General features: G+C 46.0%; 1 protein-coding gene across 2 annotated transcripts in view; it reads right to left on the bottom strand.

Annotated features, from left to right (window-relative positions):
- The window catches only part of SEL1L3 (sel-1 suppressor of lin-12-like 3 (C. elegans)), a 92,818-nt gene that overhangs the window by 49,109 nt on the left and 18,734 nt on the right, over positions 1-24,975 (bottom strand). For both annotated transcript variants that reach the window (XM_014548901.1, XM_014548902.1), the window contains exons 6-10: positions 19,234-19,366; positions 16,856-16,988; positions 14,973-15,113; positions 2,740-2,951; positions 1,126-1,305 (exon numbers count right to left, since the gene is read on the bottom strand). In XM_014548901.1, coding sequence (XP_014404387.1) covers positions 1,126-1,305; positions 2,740-2,951; positions 14,973-15,113; positions 16,856-16,988; positions 19,234-19,366 — 799 coding nt within the window. The remainder of the gene's footprint in view (positions 1-1,125; positions 1,306-2,739; positions 2,952-14,972; positions 15,114-16,855; positions 16,989-19,233; positions 19,367-24,975) is intronic.

Here is a 24,975-nt window from a genome sequence, read left to right as displayed (position 1 = left end):
CCCCCCCCCCCCCCCCCCCGAGTGCACAAATTTTTGTGCACCGGGCCTCTAGTATATATATATATATATATAAAACACATTCCAAGAAGCTAACCGCGTCAGGGTCTGCTCCTGCTGGATACAAATCTCTGTCATCTAGAGACAGCCTCCCTTTTATTCTTACTGTCTCCTTTCCTTGTACCCTTTTATTGGCTGCCATCCATACAAGTCTGGAAACAACCATCGGTTGGTCTAACACAGTGGTCGGCAAACTGCGGCTTGCGAGCCACATGCGGTTCTTTGGCCCCTTGAGTGTGGCTCTTCCACAAAATACTGACTTCTGTGCATGGGTCCACGAAGTTTCAATTGCACTGTACATGCGCGCCCGCACGTGGTATTTTGTGGAAGAGCCACACTCAAGGGGCCAAAGAACCGCATGTGGCTCGCAAGCCGCAGTTTGCCGACCACTGGTCTAACATAACACATTATGCTCTGTGAGTTGATATGAGCCATTGATAGCTTTGCCCAAAGAGTCAAAAATATTTGGGAGCCTGGAAAGTTAGGGGCTGGAGTGAGTGTGAACGTCACATGCTGTCAGTCACGTGGGAGCACTGGGCCAGTAAGGCTACACAATGGGGATAGACGCTTCTCAAGGCCCCCAGCAGTGGGAGCATAGCTAGGGACGGAGCTTGCTTCCTGATGTCATAGATCCTTCTTGCTTGTTACATATTGATAGGAGCCCTTGGTTTACTATCTCCCCCCTCCATTTGATGCAATGTCCCCTAACATCTTCAGACCTACCATGTCACATGGTCTTGGAACAAAGTCCAGACACCTATATTTGTGGTACACATTTTCTTGCAAAATCAAAATCCATCCAGGGCCAGATCTACCCTTGGTGTACGAGTCCTCCCATTCATGAAAAGCTTTTCATGGCTACATGGAGGATTGTTCCTACACTCAGCCTGAGAGGACAGACAGGAAACAGGAAGTGGAGAATGCAAAAAAGCTTTTCTCTCCATGCAGTGACACTCATCCTCAGGAGGCCAGTGGAGGTCGACAGCCACAGGTGCAGGCACCTTATGAAAATTCAGGAAGCCCTGATAGGCATGGCCATGACCACTTCCTCCCATTTGTCTTTTGTACCTGATCTCCTTGTAGCGTCTGCTGGTCCAGGGGTGTCTTTGTGGCAATATTGCTGTAGTAGGCGTAGGACAGCTCCCAGTCCAGGGGGTAGTTGTCAATACCTTGGAAGTGTTTGTATCCAAGATTCATTGAAGACAGCCTCTCACTGCCCTGGCCTCCAACCAAACTATACAACATGCCCTGTTAGGAAGAAATGGACAGTGTTTGGAAGGTTAGAGATAAGGGTCTTAAAATCCAACCACTGAAAGGTCATGGGCCCTGTCCTTATATGATCCTAGTCATTCCAAAGCACATTAACAGGCCTTAAAAATCTCTTTAGAGAAGGCACAGCCTCGTTCTCATGGCTTACAGATTCCCAGATATCTGTCCTTCTAAATGTCTAATAGCTTAAAATTCCTTGATTTTTGCCCTTCTTCAGTGAAAACCGGGGCTTTCCCTGCCTTCTCTCACAGTATCTCCGTGTACCCATCGACTGCTCTAGGTCTGCTTCAGCTACATCATCTATGGCCAGGTGATCTGAAGACTGGGCCATGTCCCAGCCTCATGCTCTCAGAATGTCAGTGTTAGGAAGGGTCTTTTGAGATCAACTGTTGGAACAACCTCATTTCATAGTTGAGGAAACAGAGGCCCAGAGAGGTGAAGTCATTTGTCTATGGCCAACCAGCCAGCCACTTTGTGACAGAGACAGGGCTAGAATCTTCTGGACTATTCCAACTTTGTGGGGATTGCCTCAGGGACTCAGGAAAGCATGCCATCCCTCACGAGCTTCTACAAGCCAGAGACAGGCACAAAGAAGTCATCGAAAAACAAAACAAAAAACGGAGCCACCTGGGCATGTCTAAGCAGTATGACTCTCCAAACTCAAGATGAACAAATCCAGAAAAAAGGGGACCGGGGACCGTTCAGCAGTACTTAACACAAACGTGATTCCAAATGTTACGCAAGTGGCGTAATACATCTGGATCCAGAACCAAAAACGAAACTGCCTGGGATAGCTTCTATTTTGAAGGCTGGATGTGTCAATACTTGGTTTCTAGGTCCAAATGACTTCACTTAGCTAAGAAGTCACGGGGTAATGGTCCCACAGCCAGAGCAGTTACAAGAATTGGGTAAGAGGCGCCTGTTCTTAAAGGGCTGAGATTCTGGTAAGTCCTGCCCAAACTGTTCCTTAGCATGTACCAGTCACATCCCAGAGCCTAGGAAGGGTCACTGAAAGCCAGAGCCTGTGTTGAGCACAGCCCTAGGATATTAATCTTTTCTTTAAAAACATATATTTTTATTGATTTTAGAGAGGAAGGGAGAGGGAGAGAGAGATAGAAACATCAATGACGAGAGAGAATCATTGATTGGCTGCCTCCTGCATGACCCCCACTGGGGATCAAGCCTGCAACCTGGGCATGTGCCCTGACCGGGAATCAAACTGTGACCTACTGGTTCAAAGGTTGACACTCAACCACTGAGCCACACCGGCTGGGCTAGGATGTTGATCTTGATGTAAAGATTCTAAAGGATTCCTGGGAGCATGCGCCTGTCCAGGTCCCCCGGGGGCATGAGAGCATTACTCTGCAAATATAACGGTGATGGATACCCCTGGAGCCCATGAAATTACTCTACCTTCAGCTGATCTCGAGGTATATTTAATCCAGTTTCATAAAAGACCGCGAGGTAGTAGGATGCTTTATGATACCCGCAGCAGCTGGAATCCATCAGGAGGGGGACCACGGAACTAATTTGGTGAAGACCATCAACACTGGAGAGTCTCTTTGCAGCCTTCTCAAATATCATCCCGCCGATCTCCAACACGGACTCATGTTGGTGCGTTGGCGCTGTAAGGCACACAATTCACAGCCCACACAATTAATTACCATGGGATCGACGTGGCTTTCGAAAGAACAGGGAAAAGCCAATTCACCCTGCTAAGTTATTAATATGGTTAGTTCTGCAGAGCCTTGAAATATACCACCTTGTGGGGGAGATACATCAAACCCTTTGGGGATGCCACGGTGTCATTCTGTAAATAGCTTTTCCTTTGGCACCAAATGACAGCCTAGTATCCTGGGAAAAAGGATGTGCCTTATTTAGCTGAGATAGCGCCTTGGGAGTAATTTACTCAACCAGATAAGTCATCACCAAATCAGGATCACCGAATCTTCCAGAGACTTTTTTCCCCTCTAAGACTCTCTGAAGAAGAATGTGTTTTATTTCAGGATTAGTTCCTAGGTGCTGTTCTAAAATGATGACCAATAGAAACTTATTTTGAGATGCTTTCCTATGTTTTGTCTCCAATTTTCCTCGTGGGTTTCTAAATACAATAACTAGTCAACGTTTATTGAAGGCTTACAAAATGTCAAATACTGCGTTAAGTGACTTATGCAAATTATGTCATGTAATCCCAACAATTTTATGAGGTGGTACTATAATTAGCATCCTCATTTTTTTTCGGAAGAGGAGACTGGAGTCTGGAGAGGTCGATTAACCTGTCTCAGGTTACAATAGCTGGCGAGTGGCTGAGCCCAGCTCTGGATCCACCTGAGAGGTGGCATGTGTCTTTTTGGCTAAGCTGTGGGGAAGGAGGTCACCCATCACCTACACCCAGAGCTAGGAAGTCACATGTCCTGGCTCCTGGCACTCCCACTCCAGCCCTCACAGGGTCAGAGCCAGCAGCTGGGCCTGCCTTTACTCTCTCCATCCTAAGCGGTAGGTGCTGAGAAAAAAATCACATTACTGAACAAAGGGAATTTGCTCCTCTTTCTGTATTTCTTTAATCCCTAAAGAAATAGCGGCTTTTTGTAAAAAATAAATAAATAAAAATAAAAATCAAACAGTGCAGATTTATATAAAATAAAAACAGAAGTTCCTTCTGTCCCTATCCTTCTTCCCCCGCCCCCCAAATTAAAACCCATTTATTCTCAGGAGATTTGAAAATAGTGCCCTCTTTATCATTAGAAGTAGTCATTGTTTCAGGGATTTTGCTTCAAAAGTACAATAAACTCCATTAAAGTTTTCTTCACTAATTAAAAATGGGCTGTAAACAGGCAGCATATATGATTCTAATGAAGATTTTGAGAAAATGCTGCTGCTTTTGGATATTTTAATAAGAAGAATCATTATAAAATAAGAATTGAAAAAACAATCAAGTAATTCAATGTTTTCGTGTCAGGGGTAGCAAAATGTTTCTCATAACTTAAATAAATATTCTCCCAAGCCTTCTTTAATAGCAAAGGGAAACACTGTTAAAAGCTTGGTATACATGCTTCCAGACTTTTCCTTTGCACAGACAATAATTCATATACACATCTCTTTGCATATATACATACACATATTTATTCCAAAAAGTTCCTATAGATTCTGACCCTCAACTTTTAGAAATTAACCATATCTCAGCCCTGGCAGTCTGACTCAGTTGGCTGAGTGTCATCCTATGATCCAAAAGGTTGCTGGTTCGATTCCCAGTAAAGGCATATACTCAGGTTTCAGGTTCGATCCCCAGTTGGGGTGCATAGGGGAAGTAACCAATCAATGTTTCTCTCTCTCTCTCTCTCTCTCTCTCTCTCTCAAAATCAATAAAACATATATTTTTTAAATTAATCATATCTCTTGAGTATCTGCCTGTGGCTGTCAGAAGCTCATTCATTCTAAAGCTTCAATAGGATTGCATTCTAAAGAAGTGCTGTTGTCCTACCCGTTTTCTATTTTTAGACTCCTGGGTTGCTTCCCTTGGTTTTGCTATAACCAACAAGATGGCAGTGAACATCCTTGAATAGTTCCCTCTGCTCATCTGTAGGGATATGTCTGAGTAACAACACCCTTTTCCACCAGGAGCCTGGCGATCTCATTTTGGATGTTCCCTTTGCCTAGTTGAGAGAAGAATTCCATCCTGCTCCACCCTTAGGTAGGATGCGAACCTTCACTGGGTGCAGTGCCTGCAGCACTCGATGGAGCTGCAAAGTGAATCCTACTTCTGCTTGTGCATATGTTTACTTATATGTTTACTTTTAAACTTCCTTTTTTTAACCCTCACCTGAGGAATACTTAGAGAGAGGAAGAGAGAGAGAGAGAGAGAGAGAGAGAGAGAGGGAGAACATCAATCTGAGAGAGAAACATCAATCTTCCGGATGCTCCCCGACTGGGTATCAAACCTGCAACCCAGGTATGTGCTCTGCCCGGGAATTGAACCAGCAACCTTTCGGTGCATAGGACAATGATGCTCAACCAACCGAGCCACTCTAGCTGGGCCCTATGTTTACTTTTAAATATGCACCATCTCCGATGCCCTACTGTCCACACTTAGAGCAGGGCAACATTAGCATTTTGTTAACAACTCATCCCTGCCTCACCTGTTCTGCCAAACCCCCAACCAAGATGATGAGTTCTGCCTGAGTGCCCACGGGCACGGGCTTTGTGGGCTCAGAGGAGAGAAGAGACTCCAAACCAAATGGAGCTCCAAATGAAACACTCGCCCCGCCGACCCCTGGCACAGAACCCCAGAAATCATTAGCGGAGTGTGCAGGTAGCTGGGATTGCTGGAGAATGCGGAGCAAAAGGGAGATCATTCACGAAGCTCTAAGCCGTAGCGCAAAAACACTCTGTACACGGAAACGTAAGCAGGTTGAGAAGGCTTCGTTAGTGCTTTCACACATTAAAATAAATTTCCCCCCAAACAGTACCAATCAGTATTTTCTCTGCAAAAGCATCTAAACAATTTTCTGCACTAGTGAATGTAATAAAAAAAAAATAAGTCTAGAGTAAAACTGCTCCTTTTTGCACATTCTTTAAAGTTCAAATTCTAACTGTAGCACCAAATCCAAGCTATGATGTCACTGGTGATAATTGTTGAACTGGCAATTTGAAAACCAGTTTAATGAAACTGTTAATTTCACCCATCTGGCTTCGCATATGCATTTTTTCTAGTCGATCTGTAACTAAAAAAAACATGCCTTGTTTATGGAGATTAATGGTGTAATGAAAAACAAACAAAATAGGAAAAAAGAGATATTTTCCCATTTTCTTCTTCCTGCATCAGAAGCGAAGGACACAACCGGCATCACCAGTTAATTAATCCTTACTATTCTCCAGGTAGCACAGCACTGTTTATTTCCCTCTTTTTTCTTTTTTATAGCAACGTCAGAAGGTCACTATGTGTGCACTTATCGTTACAAGAGGCAAAAAAGCAGAAAATGAGAAGGTAGCCACTGGCTGGAGTGATTGAGAATTCAGAAGGCGACAGACAGACTCATTTCTTGGGAGAGGAATGGGACATCAATAGGAAAGTCATTTTTAGTTCCAAGCTTCCAAAAGGTGTAATGCATCCAAAGTAGAAGTTAGAAAGTGGGGGGAAAAGTGAAAGGAGAAAATGTCATTTAACCAGAAAAAAGAAGATCTTCGCCAAGTTTACTGGTTTAAAAAACACAGAGTGTTCCTCATTTGCATTCTGATCAGGTGAGCCCCACTGGGTTCCGGAGACCTAAGGGGTTAGCTTATTTCGATCTCAAAAGGAAACTATTTGTACTTTACTGTATTGTGCAAATTTTCTGGTTTTATACATGGAATTTCTCTCCCTCCTCCCTTCCCTCCCTCTGTCCCTTCCTTCTCAGCTTTCCGTACTGTCATCAGGGATTATCTGGGCAGGAAAACTATGGCCCTTTCTTTGTGCTTCTGTGAGTTAAAAAAAAAAATTATAATGTATGCTTTCTTAAATAAAAAAAAATAAAGATGATGGCTCTGCGACGAACAACAATGAAATAGCCCTTAAAGGACACAGTATCCCCGAGTTATTAAGTAACATCATTTCCATGCTCTGCATTTCAGAGTCTCCACATAAACACTGCGATTGTGGGCCAAAATGAGAAGAGTTAATAACAAATTAGAGTGAAGCCAGTGCAGCCGGCAACCTCGGCATATTGTGCGGAGGCCCCTCTTCCCCTGCTCAGCAGCTCAGCACGGCAAAGCCTGGGGCGGGAGTCCGGCCCTGGCCCTGCAGGGAAACACAGATGGTGTCCGCCCTGGGGGCCGAGCCCATCCTCAGACCTGGCCTTCTCCCGAGAACCATTTGCTGGCAGAGCTCAGATTTCCCGGAGCCACAGGCTCAGAGGTGCCCAGAGCAGGATAAAAGGGAGCAAGCAGTTCTGGCCTCGGGCAGATGTCCGGAGGGGCCAGCCAGCTCACCTGTTTCCCTCCTTTCTTCAGATCCCACCTGCACTGGAGTCTCTGTGCCCTTCCTCACTTCTTCCACAACCAGCCCTCTCTGGCCTCGAGCCCCCCTGCCATTGTCATCCCAGCCTCTTACCAGCCCAGTCCCCACCATCCCTTCTCCCTGGATGCCAGAGCCCCGTTCAAAGGGGTTTGGGGTTCAAAGCATTCTGTTTCAACAAGGAAAAGTGAAGGAGAGCAAAAGAAATAGCCGCACACCTCTGAAATAGTGAAAAAGCATGCGTCCTGGAATACTACTGACCTAGCATCAGAAAAAGCCCGAATGCTAATAGGGCAATTTCCATGCTCTGCCAGGAGCCATTTTCCTGGAGAACTGGAGGTTCCCCAGGAAACCACGCAGAGGCTGGCCAATCAGCATGGCCCCCCTGAAGACCTGAGCATGGGGTCTAGTGTTGGATGCCAGCCAGCAGCTGGACAGTGGTGAGCTTCGGGACAGAGCAGTCCAGGAGAATTTCCGAGCCAAGCAAGGACTTTGGGATGCAGGGCAGCAGCCGGGCATGCCGGGAGGCAGGACGAGTATTTCTGCCACATCTATATGCACTGCATATAGCTGGGGCCCCCGAGCAGTGCTGCCACCTTTAATTCAAAGGCATGCCAACTCTGGGAGGTGAGGCATTCGTCCTACGATACTTCAGAGTGGGAACCACCAGAGGGGACAGCTGCATTTTACACCAGGTTAGCAGAGCATCAGCTGTCAGCATGAAGAAGCCTCCTGCCCCCATGTTCCCTGGCACTTGGCAGAGATCCGTGTGGGGGCTGGTCCATGCTGTTCACCACAGTCGCCCCAGGGCCCAGCATAGTATTCGGAGGTACCCAACACGTGGGTGCTCTGGACCTAGGGGCTGTTTTACATCCAGGTTCCCATATACCTCAGCAACTAGACTGCAGACATACGAAGGCAAGAACAGTGAGGGCCCCATTGCGAGAGTCCTTTTGTAATGGGCATGCATAGACTAAGAGGGATTCTGGTCTCTTGTTGCCGGGGAGAGTTGGGGAACAGTGTCCTGGAGACCTGGAAACAGAGCTACATTTGTAGAGCTGTTTTCGGAGCCAGGACAGCAGCTCCTAAGAGGTCACAGGCTAAGGAGTGCGCGAGGGATGAGAACAATACAGAGAGAACGCAAATAAGCCCACAGAACTCTCAGGCTGGAGTGGTGTCACGGCTTGGCTAGGGCAGACCTTGAACCTGTGTCTCCCAGAAGTCTAACTCCTCGCTCCTGGAGTGACTCACTGACCCAACAAAGACTGTGTTAGTCCTTCCAATGGGATCACCTATTCACCGAGAGTGCATTCAGTTACTCATCAAATACTTCCTGAGGGGCTTCAAAGAAATCCTACTCCTGCTCCTGTCATGTACGCTCCTCTGTGGAATCCGACGGGCAAACCCACTGTAATGCAGTAGGACAGGGACTGTAAAGGGGAAACCTACCCGTTGGCAGGGACAGCCTGGGAGATGGAGCCGTCTGCCTGGGGGGCAGGAAAGATGATGTGAGGAGGCAGGACCTGAGGTGGGACTTGAAGACTGCTTGCAGGGCAGGTGAGCTGAGAAGCGTAGGTGGGTGAGGTATGTTCTTTGAGGGGAATGGTGCAGAAACACACTGGGTAGGGTCATATGCAAGAATGGCAGCTAAGCAGCTAATGTATGCCCAGCACTGTGGAGAATTAGGAGTGTAAGTGGGATACTTACTACATTGCTTGCACTGCCCTCAACAAGCTTGCAACTGAGCGAGTGACAGAGGCACATACGGGACCACATGGCTGTCACTCAGGGCAGAGTGGATGAGTTCTATTCAGACAACCCCATCCCTCATATCCATATGCTACCTTTCCATCCCTCATATCCATATGGTACCTTTCCATCCACAAGCTCTTTCATAGACATTATGTCATTTTATGACAGCATTATTCTTTTTTTATGACAGCATTATTCTTAATTGCTGTTAAACCAGACGTTCCCCAGTATATAAATTATAAACATGAGGATGGCTACTATAAAAAAAACACCCCAAAACAGAGCCCGGTAGCTCAGTGGTTGAGTGTCAACTCCTGAACCAGGAGGTCAGGGTTCAATTCCCAGTCAGGGCACATGCCCAGGTTGTGAGCTGGATCCCCAGTGGGGCCTGCAGGAGGCAGCCAATCAATGATTCTCTCTCATCATTGTTGTTACTATCTCTCTCTCCCTCTCCCTTCCTCTCTCTGAAGTAAATAAAAATATATTCTAAAAAAACACAGAAAATAACAAATATTAGCAAGGATGTGGAGAAATTATAATCCTTATGCACTGTTGGTGGGAATCTAAAATGATACAGTCACTAAGAAAAACAGTATGGTTGTTCTTCAAAAAATTAAACAGAATTATCAAATGATTCAGCAATCCCACCTCTGAGTATATATTCAGAAGAACTAAAAGACAAGTTTGAAGAGATATTTTCACACCCATGCTCATAGCAGCACTATTCACAATAGCCACGAGGGGGAAGCAACCCAAACGCCCATCAATGGAAGAATGGACAAACAAAATGTGGTCTACATAACAATGGAATATTATTCAGCCTTAAAAAGGAAGAAGATTCTGACATGCTACAACGCTGAAGAACCTTGAGGACTTTATGCTAAGTGAAATAAGCCAGTCACCAAAAGACAAATACTGCAGGATTCCCTTAATATGAAGTATCCAGAATAGCCAAGTTCATAGAGACTGAAAGTAGGACAGTAGTGACTAGGGCCTGAGGGGGGATGGGGAGTTGTTGTTCAGTAGGTACAGTTTCAGTTTTACAAGATGAGAAAGTTCTAGAGATCTGCTGAGCAACAATGTGAAGGTCCTTAACACTACTTTACACTTCAAAATGGGGAATGCTGTCATTTGTGTTTTACCACACAAATATGTATACTTGTATATACTTAAAAAAAATGTTTTTACTGATTTCAGAGAGGAAGGGAGAGGGAGAGAGAGATAGAAACATCAATGATAAGAGAGAATCACTGATCAGCTGCCCCCTGCACATCCCATACTGGGGATCAAGCCCACAACCTGGGCATGTGCCCCAACCGGGAACTGAACTGTGACCTCCTGGCTCATAGAACAACCACTGAGCCATGCGGGCTGGGCTATACTTTTAATTCCAGTCCTGAAAGAGTGCCGTGGGAATACTTGGTGATTCTCCTCTGCAGGAGGACACACAGCCCCATCTTTGGGCACCCTGGACAGTGGTGACCGCTCCTGACCGCACTTGGCCGGAACGCAGGGGACACTCTCTCTGCCGGTTGCTAGTGAAGTCCGAGCTGGTGACCCCTCCTCACCCCTGCAAGGTTCTCACGGCTCCTTTGAAGTGTGTTGTTAGCTTACAGTGAGGGCCGATGATCCGCCTGAAATCACACAGCGTGGGGAGAGAACACTCTCCAGTCCGAGACGCACACGCATGGCCGCGGGGAAGTGGAATTGGCCGTCTCGCTGAGGAGAGGCTGCCAAGAAGAGGGACGCTGTCGCCAAGAACCGGAAATCGCAGGCCAGTGTCTCACGCTGTCTTATTTATTTTTTTTCTTTTCAAAATGCCAGGAAAAGAAAATTCCATAAAGTAATTCCCTTGGTAGAAATTAGGGGTGTTGGTATTTTCTTTATATTTCCCTAAATATAAAGAAACATGGCCCCATTGCTGTCCTGTCCTGGCTCACAGAGGGCACTCAGTCAACACTTGTTGGGAAGGGAAGGGAAGGGAAGGGAAGGGAAGGGAAGGGAAGGGAGGGCGGAGAGGCGAGGGGAGGAATGGAAAGTTGTGACACGAGTGACTTAAGAAATTCCTGACACATGTGATACTTCTCCTTCTCTGACTGGCTTATTTCACTTAGCATCATACTCTCCAGATGACCTCACTCATATGTGGAACCTAATGAACAAAATAAACTGACAAACAAAATAGATCCAGAGACATGGAAGCATGCAACAGACTGATGAATCTCAGAGTTAAGAGGAATTGGGGATGGGGAGAGATTAACCAAAGAACTCATATGCGTATATGCATAACTCATGGACACAGACAATAGTGTGGTGAAGTCGGGGGGGCGGCTGATGAGAGTGGGGGGAAAAGGAGGGACATCTGTAATATTTACAACAATAAAGATAAATTTTAAAAAAGAAAAGAAGTTCCAGAGACAGTTAAACTCCTTTGTGTGTGCACCTAGTCAGTTCCCACAGCAAGAATTCCAAGCATCAAACACCCGATCCTCGAGTCCATCCTCCGAGCGTATCTCAGAAATGAGAACTGCCCTAACTGGGTTGGCTCAGTGGATAGAGCATCGGCCTGCGGACTCAAGGGTCCCGGGTTCGATTCCGGTCAAGGGCATGTACCTTGGTTGTGAGCACATCCCCAGTGGGGAGTGTGCAGGAGGCAGCTGATCGATGTTTCTCTCTCATCGATGTTTCTAACTCTCTATCCCTCTCCCTTCCTCTCTGTAAAAAATCAATAAAATATATAAATATAATTTTTAAAAAAAGAAAGAAATGAGAACTGTACTACGATGAGGACGGACTTTATTCAAGTCCACCAGTCAGCAGACTGGACAGCTCGGGGCGGCGGCAGAAAGCACTGCAAACACAGTCCCTATTAACTCGAGTGGCTCAGAGCCCTCCAAAGCCGGCCAGACACTCACTCCCAACAAGATGAGCTTGGGAGGAAAGGTATGTGAGAGACCAGGAATGGAAACACAGTCACACCAGTCTTACTACTCTTCTATTTATAGACCAGAGGAAAGATACGTTAAAAACTGTACACTTATTTTTTTTTACCCTCAATTTATGAAATCAAGTGTTCTGCGTTTCTCGCAGCCTTGTTAGAAAATGGGCACAGTGTCTAGCACCAGGCTCTCCAGGGTGAGCGGGAGAGCTGTGACAGCCCAAGCGAGGGCAGTGTGCCAGGTAGGGATGAATTTAAATGAGGACCCTGTGCGCCTCCTCTGCAGAAGCCTCCAACGTCACCTGGAAGAATAGGGGCTGAAGGCAGAACGGGGGTTGGGGTGGCCCTTGGGGTCAGTGGTGTTCACAGCCGGCTGCAATGTGACAGTCGGCAGCACCACAGCCCAGGAAGTCTTCGGGTTTGGGGAGCACATGATTTGGGTTTTTAATTAAATTCCACTTCCAGAACTCCACAGAGAAGAAATCGTTCTAAATTCTTATAAACAAAACTTCTGAGCTGTAAAAACAACATGAGAAGATTCTATTGAGAGTATTTACTTTAAAAAGAATTGTGAAATTGATTCACTCGTGTTCCCAATCGGCAAAACGACATTTAAATATGATTGGAAATCTCATAAACCAATTTCGCCTACCCTGTCCGGCATGGGCCTCCCTCTCCTGGTCGCCTGTCTTGCAGGGTGGCTCCACCGCCTCCCAGATGACCAACAAAAGCCTGGGAATTGTCTCTGCCGGGTGATAAGAGCCCTAACACTCAACCAGAGGTGATTTGGCTCTTTGGGGACATTTGGCAACACCTGAGGACATTGTTGGTTGTCGACCCAAGAAGGGAGTCATGGGGAGGGAGGGAGAGCTACTGATACTTAGCGGATGGAGGCCAGAAACACAGCTAAGCATCCCACAAAGCAGAGGACAGATCCCACACCACAGAGAATCCAGTCCAAAATGTCAACAGCACTGAGGTTCAGAAACACTGCTTACAAAGAGCTTACTGTGTGCTACACTGTTCTGAGTATTTTATATTTCTATCAACTCATTTAACCCAACACTAGGAGAGAGGTACCAATATCACCCCCATTATGCAGATGAGGAAACTGAGGCTCAGAGAAATGCAGTAACTGGATCAAGACCACACAGCTAGTAGGTGTGCTACGTTCAAATGGGGCCCAGGCCATCTGGTCCAGAGGCTATGCTGTCACACGACTCTGCATGGCCCCCCTTGCCTGACTCTGAGCCAACCTCTTTCCAGCCCTCATTCACTCCATCACTCTGTCCCGTTCAGGCCTGAGTCTTCTCCCCCTGGACCGTAGCAATGGACTCCCTGCTTCCAGCTCCACAGCCCTGCTTCCTCTCAGCCTCCCACAGCTGCCAGAGGGACCTCAAAAACCCAAATCTGATCCCACCTCTACCCCCTGCCTGAAGCCCTTCAACAGGTCCTTGTCACCTACAAGGCAAAGCCCAAACTCTTCCAGTGGTGACTGAGCTCTGGTGGGAATCATTCCTCTCCAGGTCTTCTCCTGCCTCCCAACCACCTGCCCATCATTAACACTGCTGTGCTGTTCCCACCTCCCTGCAGCTACTCTGCCTACAGTGCCCACCCCCATTTACTTACCTGGGAAATACCTACTGACCCTTCAAATATCAGTTCCAGCATCACCTCCCCTAGGAAGCCTTCTCTGAACATCCCAGCCCCTCAGGTAAAACGGACCCCTTCCTTCTTTTACCATTTACTTCCACAGCCTTTATTCAATATTATTGCCCTTTTTCCTTGCTTTCAAGTCTGTGCCTCAAGGGCAAGGGCTTTGTGTTGTCTTACTTACCTCTGAAATCTAGCCAAGTAACTAAGCCGTCACTCAGCAAGTATCAATGAATGAAAGATGAAATATCCCATAGGGCTTGAATTCCTTCTTACATGAAGCAGAAGTCAATTTCGGCAATGCCTTGACACAAGATCTAGCCATGTGCCCAGAACACCAGGGGTTGCCTCTGACCACTAAGATAATTATCATCACCCTTCCCCTTTGAGTCCCCTTCCCCAGACTGAACATCTCAGCTTCTCTCCTCTTCCTAAATGACATGGTTTCAAGAGAACTCATGGCCTTACAGGGTGTACTGAATTCCTGAGCAAACCCAAATCACAAGGGGAGAAGCTGGCCACATTTGGAAAGATTCTTGAGATACTATTTAAAGTGCACTTTAAATCAGGGGTCTCAAGTTCAAGTGTCTATCGGGCAGGCAGGTGAGGCCCATGAAAGAGGTAGGCAGGTGCTGCTGAAATAGAGAGAAGAGGCTATGAATGGCCTGAGCGTTCTCGCCTCCAGGGTTGCTGTGATGTAGGCCAGGTTGCCAGGTCTTTGAACGTTTTGAGAAAAGCTAAAAATTTGCATTTTTACACAAGGTTTTTTGATACTGGTAACTTTTTTTTTTTTAATCAACAACATTTGAGCCAAACCAACTGCATTTGGGGGCCAGCTCTGGCTGCAGGCTGTTCACTTGAGGCTTTGGCTTTAACTAAAGAATTGCTTGAGCACCCAGCCAGGGTGGTTCAGTGGTTCAGCATCGACCTATGAACCAGGAAGTCACAGTTTCATTCCCAGGCAGGGCACATGCCTGGGCTTTGGGCTTGATCCTTAGCAGGGGGAGTGCAGGAGGCTGCTGATCAATGATTCTTTCTCATCATTGATGTTTCTATCTCTCTCCCTCTCCCTTCCTCTCTGGAATCAATAAAAAAAAAGAGTTGTTCAAGCGATTCCTAAATATAAGTTTTTGTATTTAGTGTTGGAAGTGTGCATAGATATATTGAGGGTTGTGGATAAGGCAGAATTTAAATTTAAAGTTAAGCTAGAAGACTAGGGTTAAAAATAACTTGGAGGCATAAATCACCAAAGAGGGTGGGAAAACAGGGAGCCTTCCTAACCGGCGTCCAAAGGCAAGGCAGAGACACACTTACCCGTCAACAGACCCATTTCCATCAAGGACTGGAACAAGCTGGGGTGCTGGGCTCTCAGCTCCTTCTCCCAGGGGAAGGCTCTGCACATGGAGGGTCTCCCGTACCTGCGCCTCAGGTCCAAGTAGGAGTTCCGCAGGTCACCTGCAGGAGAGGGAAGCATAAGATACCACTCCCCTCTTAGGACGGGGTAAGTCTCACCTCTCTGCACCCTTTCCCCCTAAGGGGAACTAGAAATAAGAGGTCAGATGTACCCTTGCTGGGTATGGGTTGGGTTGCATTAGGGATTTGAAATTGGTACAATGCCTTTGCCTTGAGGTCACAAATTCAAAGCCAAGTCCGAGGGAAATGTGCCAAAGTTGCTGATGGCTGTTGAATAATTCTACAGAATGAGCAGCTGGCCTCGGACTGGTCCCCAGGAGGCCAATATCTAGGCCATTTTGTTGGCAGTGTGAGCTGAGGAGCAAAGTCCAACGATCCCCAGGGACACAAGGCGGTAGATGGTAGAAAAATCATCCTAATGCCCCAAACAGATCAGCATGCAAGGCTGGCCTGCCCACGCAGGCTACCTCCCCTACAATGTCATCAGCTATCAATACCAGTTTCTTTCCTGCTCAGGACATTCCTATTCCTATATATCTCCCCCCTCTTCTGACAGCATCGTATTTTCTGGATGATTCAGCAGTGAGAGCAGTAGCTGGGGACCAGTATAGCCTATTCTTAAATCGAATTGCAGAAGAGCCGTCCTTCCACATTTACCTATCGCCACCTCCAATCACTCCCCGGGACTGTGCTATGCGAACCCTATGGGACTGGGGTATGTTCACGACACATCCATTCCTCCCTGGCCTGAAACGGGAAGTTCAGTTCTGGAGATGATGAGATATGGGGGCAGCACTGAAATACTCAATTTGCTTTTGCTGATGGCAAAGGCCCCAGAGGAACTTCTCTTCCAGAAGGAACATATGTGACTAACTCTATTGCCACCACATCAAGCAGGAAGATCCCTAGCACAGAGAAATTGCTAAGTGCCAGATCCGAGCTGGAACGTTGGAAGACAAGATGAGACCCGTTTTATATGAGTGAAAGGATGTCCGCGCAACTCTGAGCAGGCACGAAAGCCTTCTATTTGAAACTCATTCCTTCTGTTACAAATTACCGATGTCTTCCAGCATGAGTCGATTTCAAGGATTGAAAAAATAAAGCCGAGTCCCGAACAACAAAGTCATTGTTCAACACTTCTAAAAGCTAATATTCAGATATTAATGGTCCAAGACAGAAGTGCACCGATGGGGAAACGTTTCTAATGATTAATTTATTTTCCAATTCATTTTTATTTTCTTAGACCAGCCTCAGATCCCACTCTGAATGGGAATAATGAAATGTGAGGCTCAAAACACTTTCCTTTGTGCACTTAAGCTAAACCACGTACGGTTAAAGCTATGAGGCAGGTTGGGCTGTTGTCGGCCGTTGGTCTGGTTGGAATCCAGGTGGAATGGACACTTTCCCTTGCATCTGTCTGCAGAGGTCATACTTCTCCCCATCGATCAAGTCATATATGTTCTATTCCAACCCCGCCAGAAAGAAGCCAAATGTGTTGACACAGATGCACAGAGCTAAAGATTGCTCTCCTGGCCCGGCTGGCATGGCTCAGTGGTTGGGCATCGACCTATGAACCAGAAGGTCACGGTTCTATTCCCGGCCAGGGCACATGCCCGGGTTTCGGGCTCAATCCCCAGTACGGGGAGTTCAAGGGGCAGCCGATCAATGACTCTCTCTCTCATCATTGATGTTTCTATCTCTCTCTCCCTTTCCCTTCCTCTCTCTGAAATCAATAAAAATATATTTTTTAAAAAAAGATAGCTCTCCTGAAGCGCAATACTTACATGCTTCTTGGCTTCTGCTGCCTTGTTGTACCGTGGATGCGTACACAGACACTATTTCTTGAACTTCTGCACACCTTTCGTAATATAACTTGATTTGTTCAGCAAGTTGCTTCTCAAGGAGGGGATTAAAAATCTATAAGAAGGCAAGAAAATCGAGTGATCAATTGTCATCAAACAAATACCTATGAGGCTGTATCCGGGTTGATGTCCTTCTCCCTCTGACATTACCAGCTGGCTTGTTTGCACTCAAATCATTCAATCTGGGTTTGCAAAGGGAGGATGTAATTCAAGGACACTCTGGCTCCGGCCACTTCCTCCTGGCTTCTTTTTGCGGCATCTTCTCCCCCGCAGAGCTTCTTAAATGCCAGGCTTTCCCAGAGGCCAGGCCTCCACGCTCTTCTTGCTCCCCACCACATGCTGTCCCCAGAAAATCATATTCCTCTCCCCTTCAGTTCTCAAGGGATAGGAAGTCTACCTGTGCTGTGCAGCTGACTGGGAGCCCTTCTCCTGTTTTCTTCTGCTTGGCAGGCTCCTACTCAATTTCCAAGGGCCAGATTCAAGGTCATCACTTACGGGAAGCTTCCCTAACAGCCTACCCCACCCTCACCTGGTTGCCTATAGCCATGTTCCCACCTCGGTGCTCCCAAACACTGTGCTCACATCTGAATGAATGCACATACCACATTCTTTCATGACATATTTGCTTAAGAGAGATAAGGAAGCTCCTTAAGAAAAAAGGCCTGTCTCATGGCCTGGCCAGTGTGGCTCAGTGGTTGAGCGTTGACCTGTGAACCAGGAGGTCACCATTGAATTCCCAGTCAGGGCACATGCCAGGGTTGCGGGCTTAATCCCCTGCGGAGGAAGGGGGTGTGCATGAGGCAGTTGATCAATGATTCTCTCACATCATTGATGTGTCTATCTCTCTCTCCCTCTCCCTTCCTCTCTGAAATCAATATATATAAAGGCCTGTCCCAACTTAGTGGTTTTCAAAATATAGGTTGTGGCAGTGGTTCTCAACCTTCCTAATGCCGCGACCCTTTAATACAGTTCCTCATGTTGTGGTGACCCCCAACCATAAAATTATTTCCATTGCTACTTCATAACTGTAATTTTGCTACTGTTATGAATCATAATGTAAATATCTGATATGCTATATGTGTTTTCCAATGGTCGCGACCCACAGGCTGAGAACCGCTGCATTAGAGGGTTATGAAATCACTTTAGTGGCTGTCACAAGCAGTGATTTTTAGAAAAATAAAACACAAAATATCTGAGTACACTGAACGTAGCAAGGGTGTGTATATGTATGTGTATATATGTATATGTGTGTGTATATATGGGCATACATATGTACTGTTCACGATATTAAATTTCTTATTGTGGACCACCTTCAAAAAACAAGTTTGAAAGCTACTATCTTTATTTTTTTTTCAATTAGCAATAATCGCACCTTGGATAAACCTCATTGGCTACGATACTGCCACTGAGCAAAGCTGAAAGCTACTATCTTAATTAACCTTGGACGCCTCAGCACCTGGCACAGAGCCTGGCACAGAGTAGGTGTTCAATGAGTATTGGCCACACAAATGAATAAATCTCATTTTTTCCTCTTCATAGAGGTCTCTCACTTGGGGTTCTAAGATGCACCCATGGGTGGGAGGGATCCTCATTTTTCCTCAATGACTTTGCCTAGTGCCTCTTGCTTTTTCCAGAACAAACCCCACAGGGTCACAGGAATGAAAGAAAGTTCCTTTTTCAGGTATTCAGTGATCTCTTTACAAAGGCAGAGAAAACAATGGCTGTGAAGGCCATTGTGGGGCAGCCTCCTCCCTGGGCAGCAGCCCTGTGGGCGGGCCTGGACACTGGCTGGACAGGTGCATCTGGGGGTGGGTTTGGAGGTGAGAGCCATCCAACAGCAGCTATGAAGCCCTCTGGGCCGGCCACCTGAGTGTGAGCCGGAGGCCCGAGTTTCTGAAGGGCGTGGTGAACAGAACCTCATCTGCTAGCAAGGCTGCTCTGTTGCTCCTTTAAAAAATAGCATCTAAAGGAAGCTTTACCAAATAACTAAGACTCTCTCCTTTCATTAGTTTAATCACTGGATGGGCAACAGCCTGATAAAAACCTACTCTATAATTAATCCAGTGGTTATTAAAACAGAGGAAGTAAATGGTTTCCATTTTATGAGTACTAAATGAACCAAACGTTAACAGAAATCTATTATCGTGTTAGCTAGGGGAAACGACTCAATATTAATAATGTTTGGTGACAGAGCCGATGAGAGATCCCGCTTAAATAAATCTTTTGTTTACACAGGGTTCCAGGCCTGAGCCACACACCTGTGAGCACCCACAAACTTTGCCTCGATCCCTAGGGCTCACCTGTGCAGGGTGCAGAGTGCGGAGACGGTAGTATTTCAGAGGTCCGAAAAACCCTGCGATGCCGGCCACATACCTGCTCCCTCCAATAATGAAGTACCCAGCAGTGTCATTGTAATGGAAGTCCTCCAGGAATCTACAGAAAAACACAAAGGCTCTGTGTTTGAACCAGATTTTGAAAAAGAAACTCTTGCATTGACCCTCATTAACTTACTCCAAATTCCCATAGGCCCTTCACTCTGAGTTCTAGCAGATGAGATGATGGTGGAGTTAGGCAGGCTTGGGCTATGATTCTGCCCTTTACCAGCTGTGTGACCTTGGACCAGTCGCTTAACCACTCTAGGACTGAGTTTTCTCATTAGTCAATTAGTTTCTCACTTATAGGATCGTTAAAAGAATTAAGTGAATAGAAAGATATAAAACGTCTAGCTGAGTGCCTGGATTACTGTCAAAAAGGAATGGCTATTGAGATGGGTGAAACTGTTTGGAATCATTAAAATTATTTGGAATTGCTGGCCACAACAGGAACTATTTCACTCTAAAAGGAGAAAAAACACACACAAAACTTGTTGAATGGATAGAAGGCATCTGTGGAGGAAAACTAAAAACATATCCTATTAAATAAGAACTTATGTAAATTCAGTTAGGAGGAGGAGGCCACAGTAAGGTCAAAGGTCTTGGCCAAAGACAAAAGGTCAGCACAGGTGACACAATGAAAGTCCACGTTGTCCTCAAAGATTCAAAGGATCAGGAAGGAAAATGGAAGGAGAACTGGGTTAGCACAAATAAAATGCCCAAAGCTGTTCCTTGCGACCTTGATTATATTCGCCAGAGACTGGCAAACTCCAGACGTCTGTCAGTGAGGACTGACCACACCCGTGCTGGGGCCTGGCCGTGTGCTCTCTCCCTACACAGCTTAAACAAGGGATGGGGGCTCAGTGGACTGACCTGGAGAGACCTCCAAAATTCACTGCTAAGTGAAAAATATAAAAACAAAAGTGCAGAACAAAGGGTATACTTTTTTACATAGGAAAGAAGAAAATGAATATATATTTTATTGATTTGCATAAAAACTTTGTAAGTATACAGGAAACAAATACAATATTTCCTCATGGCACAGGGTGCCCTTGGGGATGTTAGGGTGGAATGGATGGGGGCAGAGAGAGAAGCAAGACATCTAACTGTATACCTGTTCATATAATTTTATTTTTTTAAAACCATGTGCATTAATTGCCTATTTCTCTAAAAATTAAAATAGGAAAGGTGCAATGAGAGCATATGTGAACAGCAAGTGGGTGGGGGTGGACATCAAGCCAGGCAAAGAGCAAAGAGCCAGGAAGCGTAGAGGGCAGATGGAAGCAGAAAGAAAGAGCATAAAATGTCAGGCAGGCCTCCAGGAGCCCAGCAAGCCACAGGGGCAACAGGCCAGGGTGATGCTCATGGGGACAGAGAAAGCTACCAGCGGCTGGATCAAAAAAAGACAAGCAGGATGAGGCAGTGGGCGGAGGGGGAGGAGGGAGATGGACTGACTGTTAGCAGGCACACCTGGCTGGAGAGGGAGACAAAAGAGTGACGAGATGGGCCCGAGATGGGCCCGTGCAGACAGCACCAACTGAGGGCAGTTGGAATGAGCGCTCTGGAATGCGCTGTAGACAAAGGCAACTCACATGGAAAAGAAGTGCTTCCTCTCCCGTTAGTTCTCTTTGCAGAATCTCAGAATTGAGGGGCCAGGAGAAGATGACGGTCTCCTCCCCCCACTTTTTTTAGGTGGGACCACAAAGTTATCATCTCAGAGTGTACACTGACTCTGTTTTCCAAGGAAAGACTTGAACTGCCCTCCTGAGACAATCCCCCGCACTCCGTGGATAGCAAGCAATGCTTCTGGGGTAAAAGCTCTCAGGAACTCTGCTTAACCAGCCCGCCCGCTCCCCTGATGGCCCATCCCTGCATGCTGGAGCCTTGTTTCTCATTTTATCAATGGGATAAATATAATAATAATACCTGTCTACAGGGTTGTTGAGAGGATTCAATGAACTAGGATTTAAACAAAGCATTTAGAACAGTGCCTGGCACATGGTAGGCACCATAACTTCATGATTATTACTATTATCCTAGTCCACTGTCGGACTTTTTCTACCACCGCTTGAGTGACATGCTTAGTACAAGTCAGATGTGTTTGTTTCCAAACATGTGTTTTTTTTTAAAAAATATATTTTATTGATGTTTTACAGAGAGGAAGGGAGAGGGATAGAGAGTTAGAAACATCGATGAGGTACATGCCCTTGACCAGAATCGAACCCGGGACCACTGAGCCACACCGGTTAGGGCAGTTTCCAAACATGTTAATGCCAATTGTATGGTCACTTAATTGTACAATATAATTAAATATTATGTTACCCAATAAAATATGGGTGGGGCAGAAGTTGTTCATTCTGTAAAAAAAGAAGTTGTTCATTCTGAGTTGAATACTTCGAGGAGACTCAGATAAAAAATGGTTACTGCCCAGACAGTGTGGCTCAGTGATTGAGCATTGACCTATAAACCAGGAGGTCATAGTTCAATTCCCCGTCAGGGCACATGCCAGGGTTGTGGGTTTGATCCCCAGTGTGGGGCATGCAGGAGGCAGCCGATCAATGATTCTCTCTCATCACTGATGTTTCTATCTCTTACTCCCTCTCCCTTCCTCTCTGAAAAAAAAAAAAAAGGTTACTAAAAATCCCTCTCCCTTCCTCTCTGAAAAAAAAAAAAAAAAAAGGTTACTAAAAGTTGTTGTGGAAGTAGGACAATTGTAAAAGGTTGGAAAAAGAAATTGAAGACATCTAGATGGATTTTAGGCTCTGATCATTTTACATGTGTCTTTGTTTTCTTTTCATTGGAAGAAACAGACACTGCATGCCGTTTACTCAAAAGATCAGAGAGAACTCTGATCGGGAGATTCATATTCAAAGGAAAGGCCCTACCTGCAAAGACTGGCAATGATTGTTCATTTCTATCTTTTAATTAAAATAAAATGGTTAAGGTATCTTTTTAAAATAAAACTTTGCTTTAACTGAAGTTGACCAATAAATTACTTGGTGCCTATGGTACTGGGTTATGTTTTTCAGTTTTTTCATCATGATTATAATATAACCAAATAGGAGATCTTTCCAGCCTGGTCTCCAACATTTTTCTCCTCTAAAATCCTCAGAGGCTGCACAAACATTGCAAGTGATTCCTCGTAGGGTGCACTGCACGATGGTCATCCATTTCTCTGACATAAGAGCTGAGCTGGATCTTCCAGAGCCCAGGCCGGTCCCTTTCGAAAACCTCAGACACACCGGCAGACGTCTACTCTCATCTGGACGTAGAAGAGCTTCCTGGGTTATGACTGCAGAGCATGGGCAGCCAATGCTGTTAAACAGACCTCACTCGGGATCAGGAAACAGCTCCAGCTCGAGGGGGCTTTCACAGGGGAACTTAGAGCCACCAATTAGCTGCCCCCCTCACTCCTCAGAGTAATTCTCATCTTTAATGTCATTCCCTCAGGACCTGCTCTAAATGCTGACCCCTTGTCATCTTCTCAGGCTGCCTTACTCCTTTCCTTCCTAGCATTTGCCACAATTTGTCATTTTAAATTTATTTGTGAATTTATCTGTTGAAGATCTGTCTCCCCCACTAGACTTCTTAGCTCCAGGAAGGCAGGGACTGACTGTATTTAGTCCGAGTTCAGCACTGTGTCTGCCACGTGGATGCTGTGAATGAGTGAATATAAACTAGATGGGTGGGTGGTTGGTTGGATGGATGGATGGATGGATGGACGGACGAATGGATGAGTGGATGGATGGACAGGTGAGTGAATTCGACACTATACGGGTCTGCAGTTGTTACCTGCCACCAAGTGTTACTGGCAGCCTTTCATGCATGGGTAGCACGGCACTTTTGAGCACTTAGTCACTGACCTTCCTATACCAATGTTGTGGGAGAGCAGGTGCCATTATGTTTTTACTTCAAGAACAAATAGAAAAAAAAGGTGAAGAGGCTTTCCTTGGAACCTCTAGAAACATCTGGACTATTCAGTCCACTGGCTTGGCCCACTCTGAAAGTGCAATTCCAAATATCTAACCATAAGGGTCCCAATGAGCCTGGTGTTAACTCTTTAGTTTGATGGGAGCGGTTCCAGGGACCAGGGAAGAGCAGCTGAGGTGGTGGGGAGGGCACTCATAGGTGTGGGCACTGCCAATATTGCCAAGTAAGGAGTCACTTCAGTGTTTTACCTGGGATGTTGGATTGGTATGTATATACCGGGAAACCAGCCCTCATCTCTACAATCTTCTATGACCACACTGATTTTGTCTTTTCTTAATATTGTGATATTCTGTTCATTATGGATTCTTGACATTAATTTTGATTGTAGAAAATAGTGTAGTAAATGTTAGTTACCATGATTATTGTTATGCGTTGAATTGTACCCCCCTCAACGTTCATATGTTGAAGTCTGAACTCCCAAGGGCCTCATAATGTGGCCCCATTGGAAATAGGGTCATTGCAGATGTAGTAAGTTAAGAGAAGGCCATGCTAGGAGCCCTTAATCCCATGTGACTGGGGTCCTCATAATCAGAGGAACTTTGGGCAAAGACAGACACGCACACCATGTGAACACCATGTGAAGATTGGGGTTATGCTGCCCACGTCAAAGAACTGCCAGGGCTGGGAAAGAGGTCTGGATCAGACCCTTCTCTGGAGCCTCCAGAGGGAGCATGGCTCTGCTGACACCGTGATCTTGGACTTCGAGCCTCCAGACTGGGAGACAATACATTTCTGTGGTTGAAGCTACTCAGTTTGTGGGACTTTGTTCCAGCAGCCCCAGCAAACTAATACAATACTGAGGGTGGTTGGCTTTGTTTTTTTCCTTTCTCACCTCACCCTGTTCCCAGCTCTGGGTCAGACTGTGACCTCTGTGTCTATGATTCAGTCATGTCAGCCTCTAGATTTCTGGAATTTAGAAGGAAAGAAAAACTTTACATAAAAAATGAAAAAGAGCCTATGAAATTCGATTGGTTGTCATAAATGTTCTGGGGTTGGAGGTGGGTGTCAAGGGAGAAAAGGGAAGGGATTATTTTTTTTTATTTTAAATATATTTCTATTGATTTCAGAGAGGAAGAGAGAGGGAGAGAGATAGAAACATCAATGATGAAAGAGAATCATCGATCGGCTGCCCCTTGCCCAACCCCCACTGGGGTTTGAGCCCACAACCAGACATGTGCCCTGACCAGGAATTGAACCATGACCTCCTGGTTCATAGGTCAACGCTCAACCACTGAGCCACACTGGCTGGGCTGGGCTGAGGGAGGGATTATTTTAGACTTCATATCCTGAAACACAAACCCTGAATCTCTGGAGCCCCCTTTACAGGGCACTCGAGGGATTTCCAAAGAGCCACTATCATCCATTTCACCAAAGCAAAAAACTCCTGGGCCTTCCTATTCTCCTCTTCAGAAAAGAGCTCACAGCCACCTGTTATATACAGCAAAACTCACACCTGCCAACTGCCTTTGGGCTGGTCTAAATCCAATCAGTGCACTTGCAGACTTCTGCTCCAGTCTTGGGCCTCGGTCTACATACAATAGAGCTATCAAGTCACCACTGACCTATCTGTGCAGGTTAAGGAATAACACTTCTTTAGCCTTTCATATAACTCTAATCCTCTAATCCGGCCATGACTCTAAGAATTGTTCTATGTGCCCAGGGCCTAAAAGGAATCAGCTT

Source organism: Myotis brandtii, unplaced genomic scaffold, assembly GCF_000412655.1.
Source record: "Myotis brandtii unplaced genomic scaffold, ASM41265v1 scaffold525, whole genome shotgun sequence".
NCBI lineage: Eukaryota > Metazoa > Chordata > Mammalia > Chiroptera > Vespertilionidae > Myotis > Myotis brandtii.
Note: the sequence above shows the minus strand (reverse complement) of the source record. Positions and strands in the feature narration are given on the sequence as shown.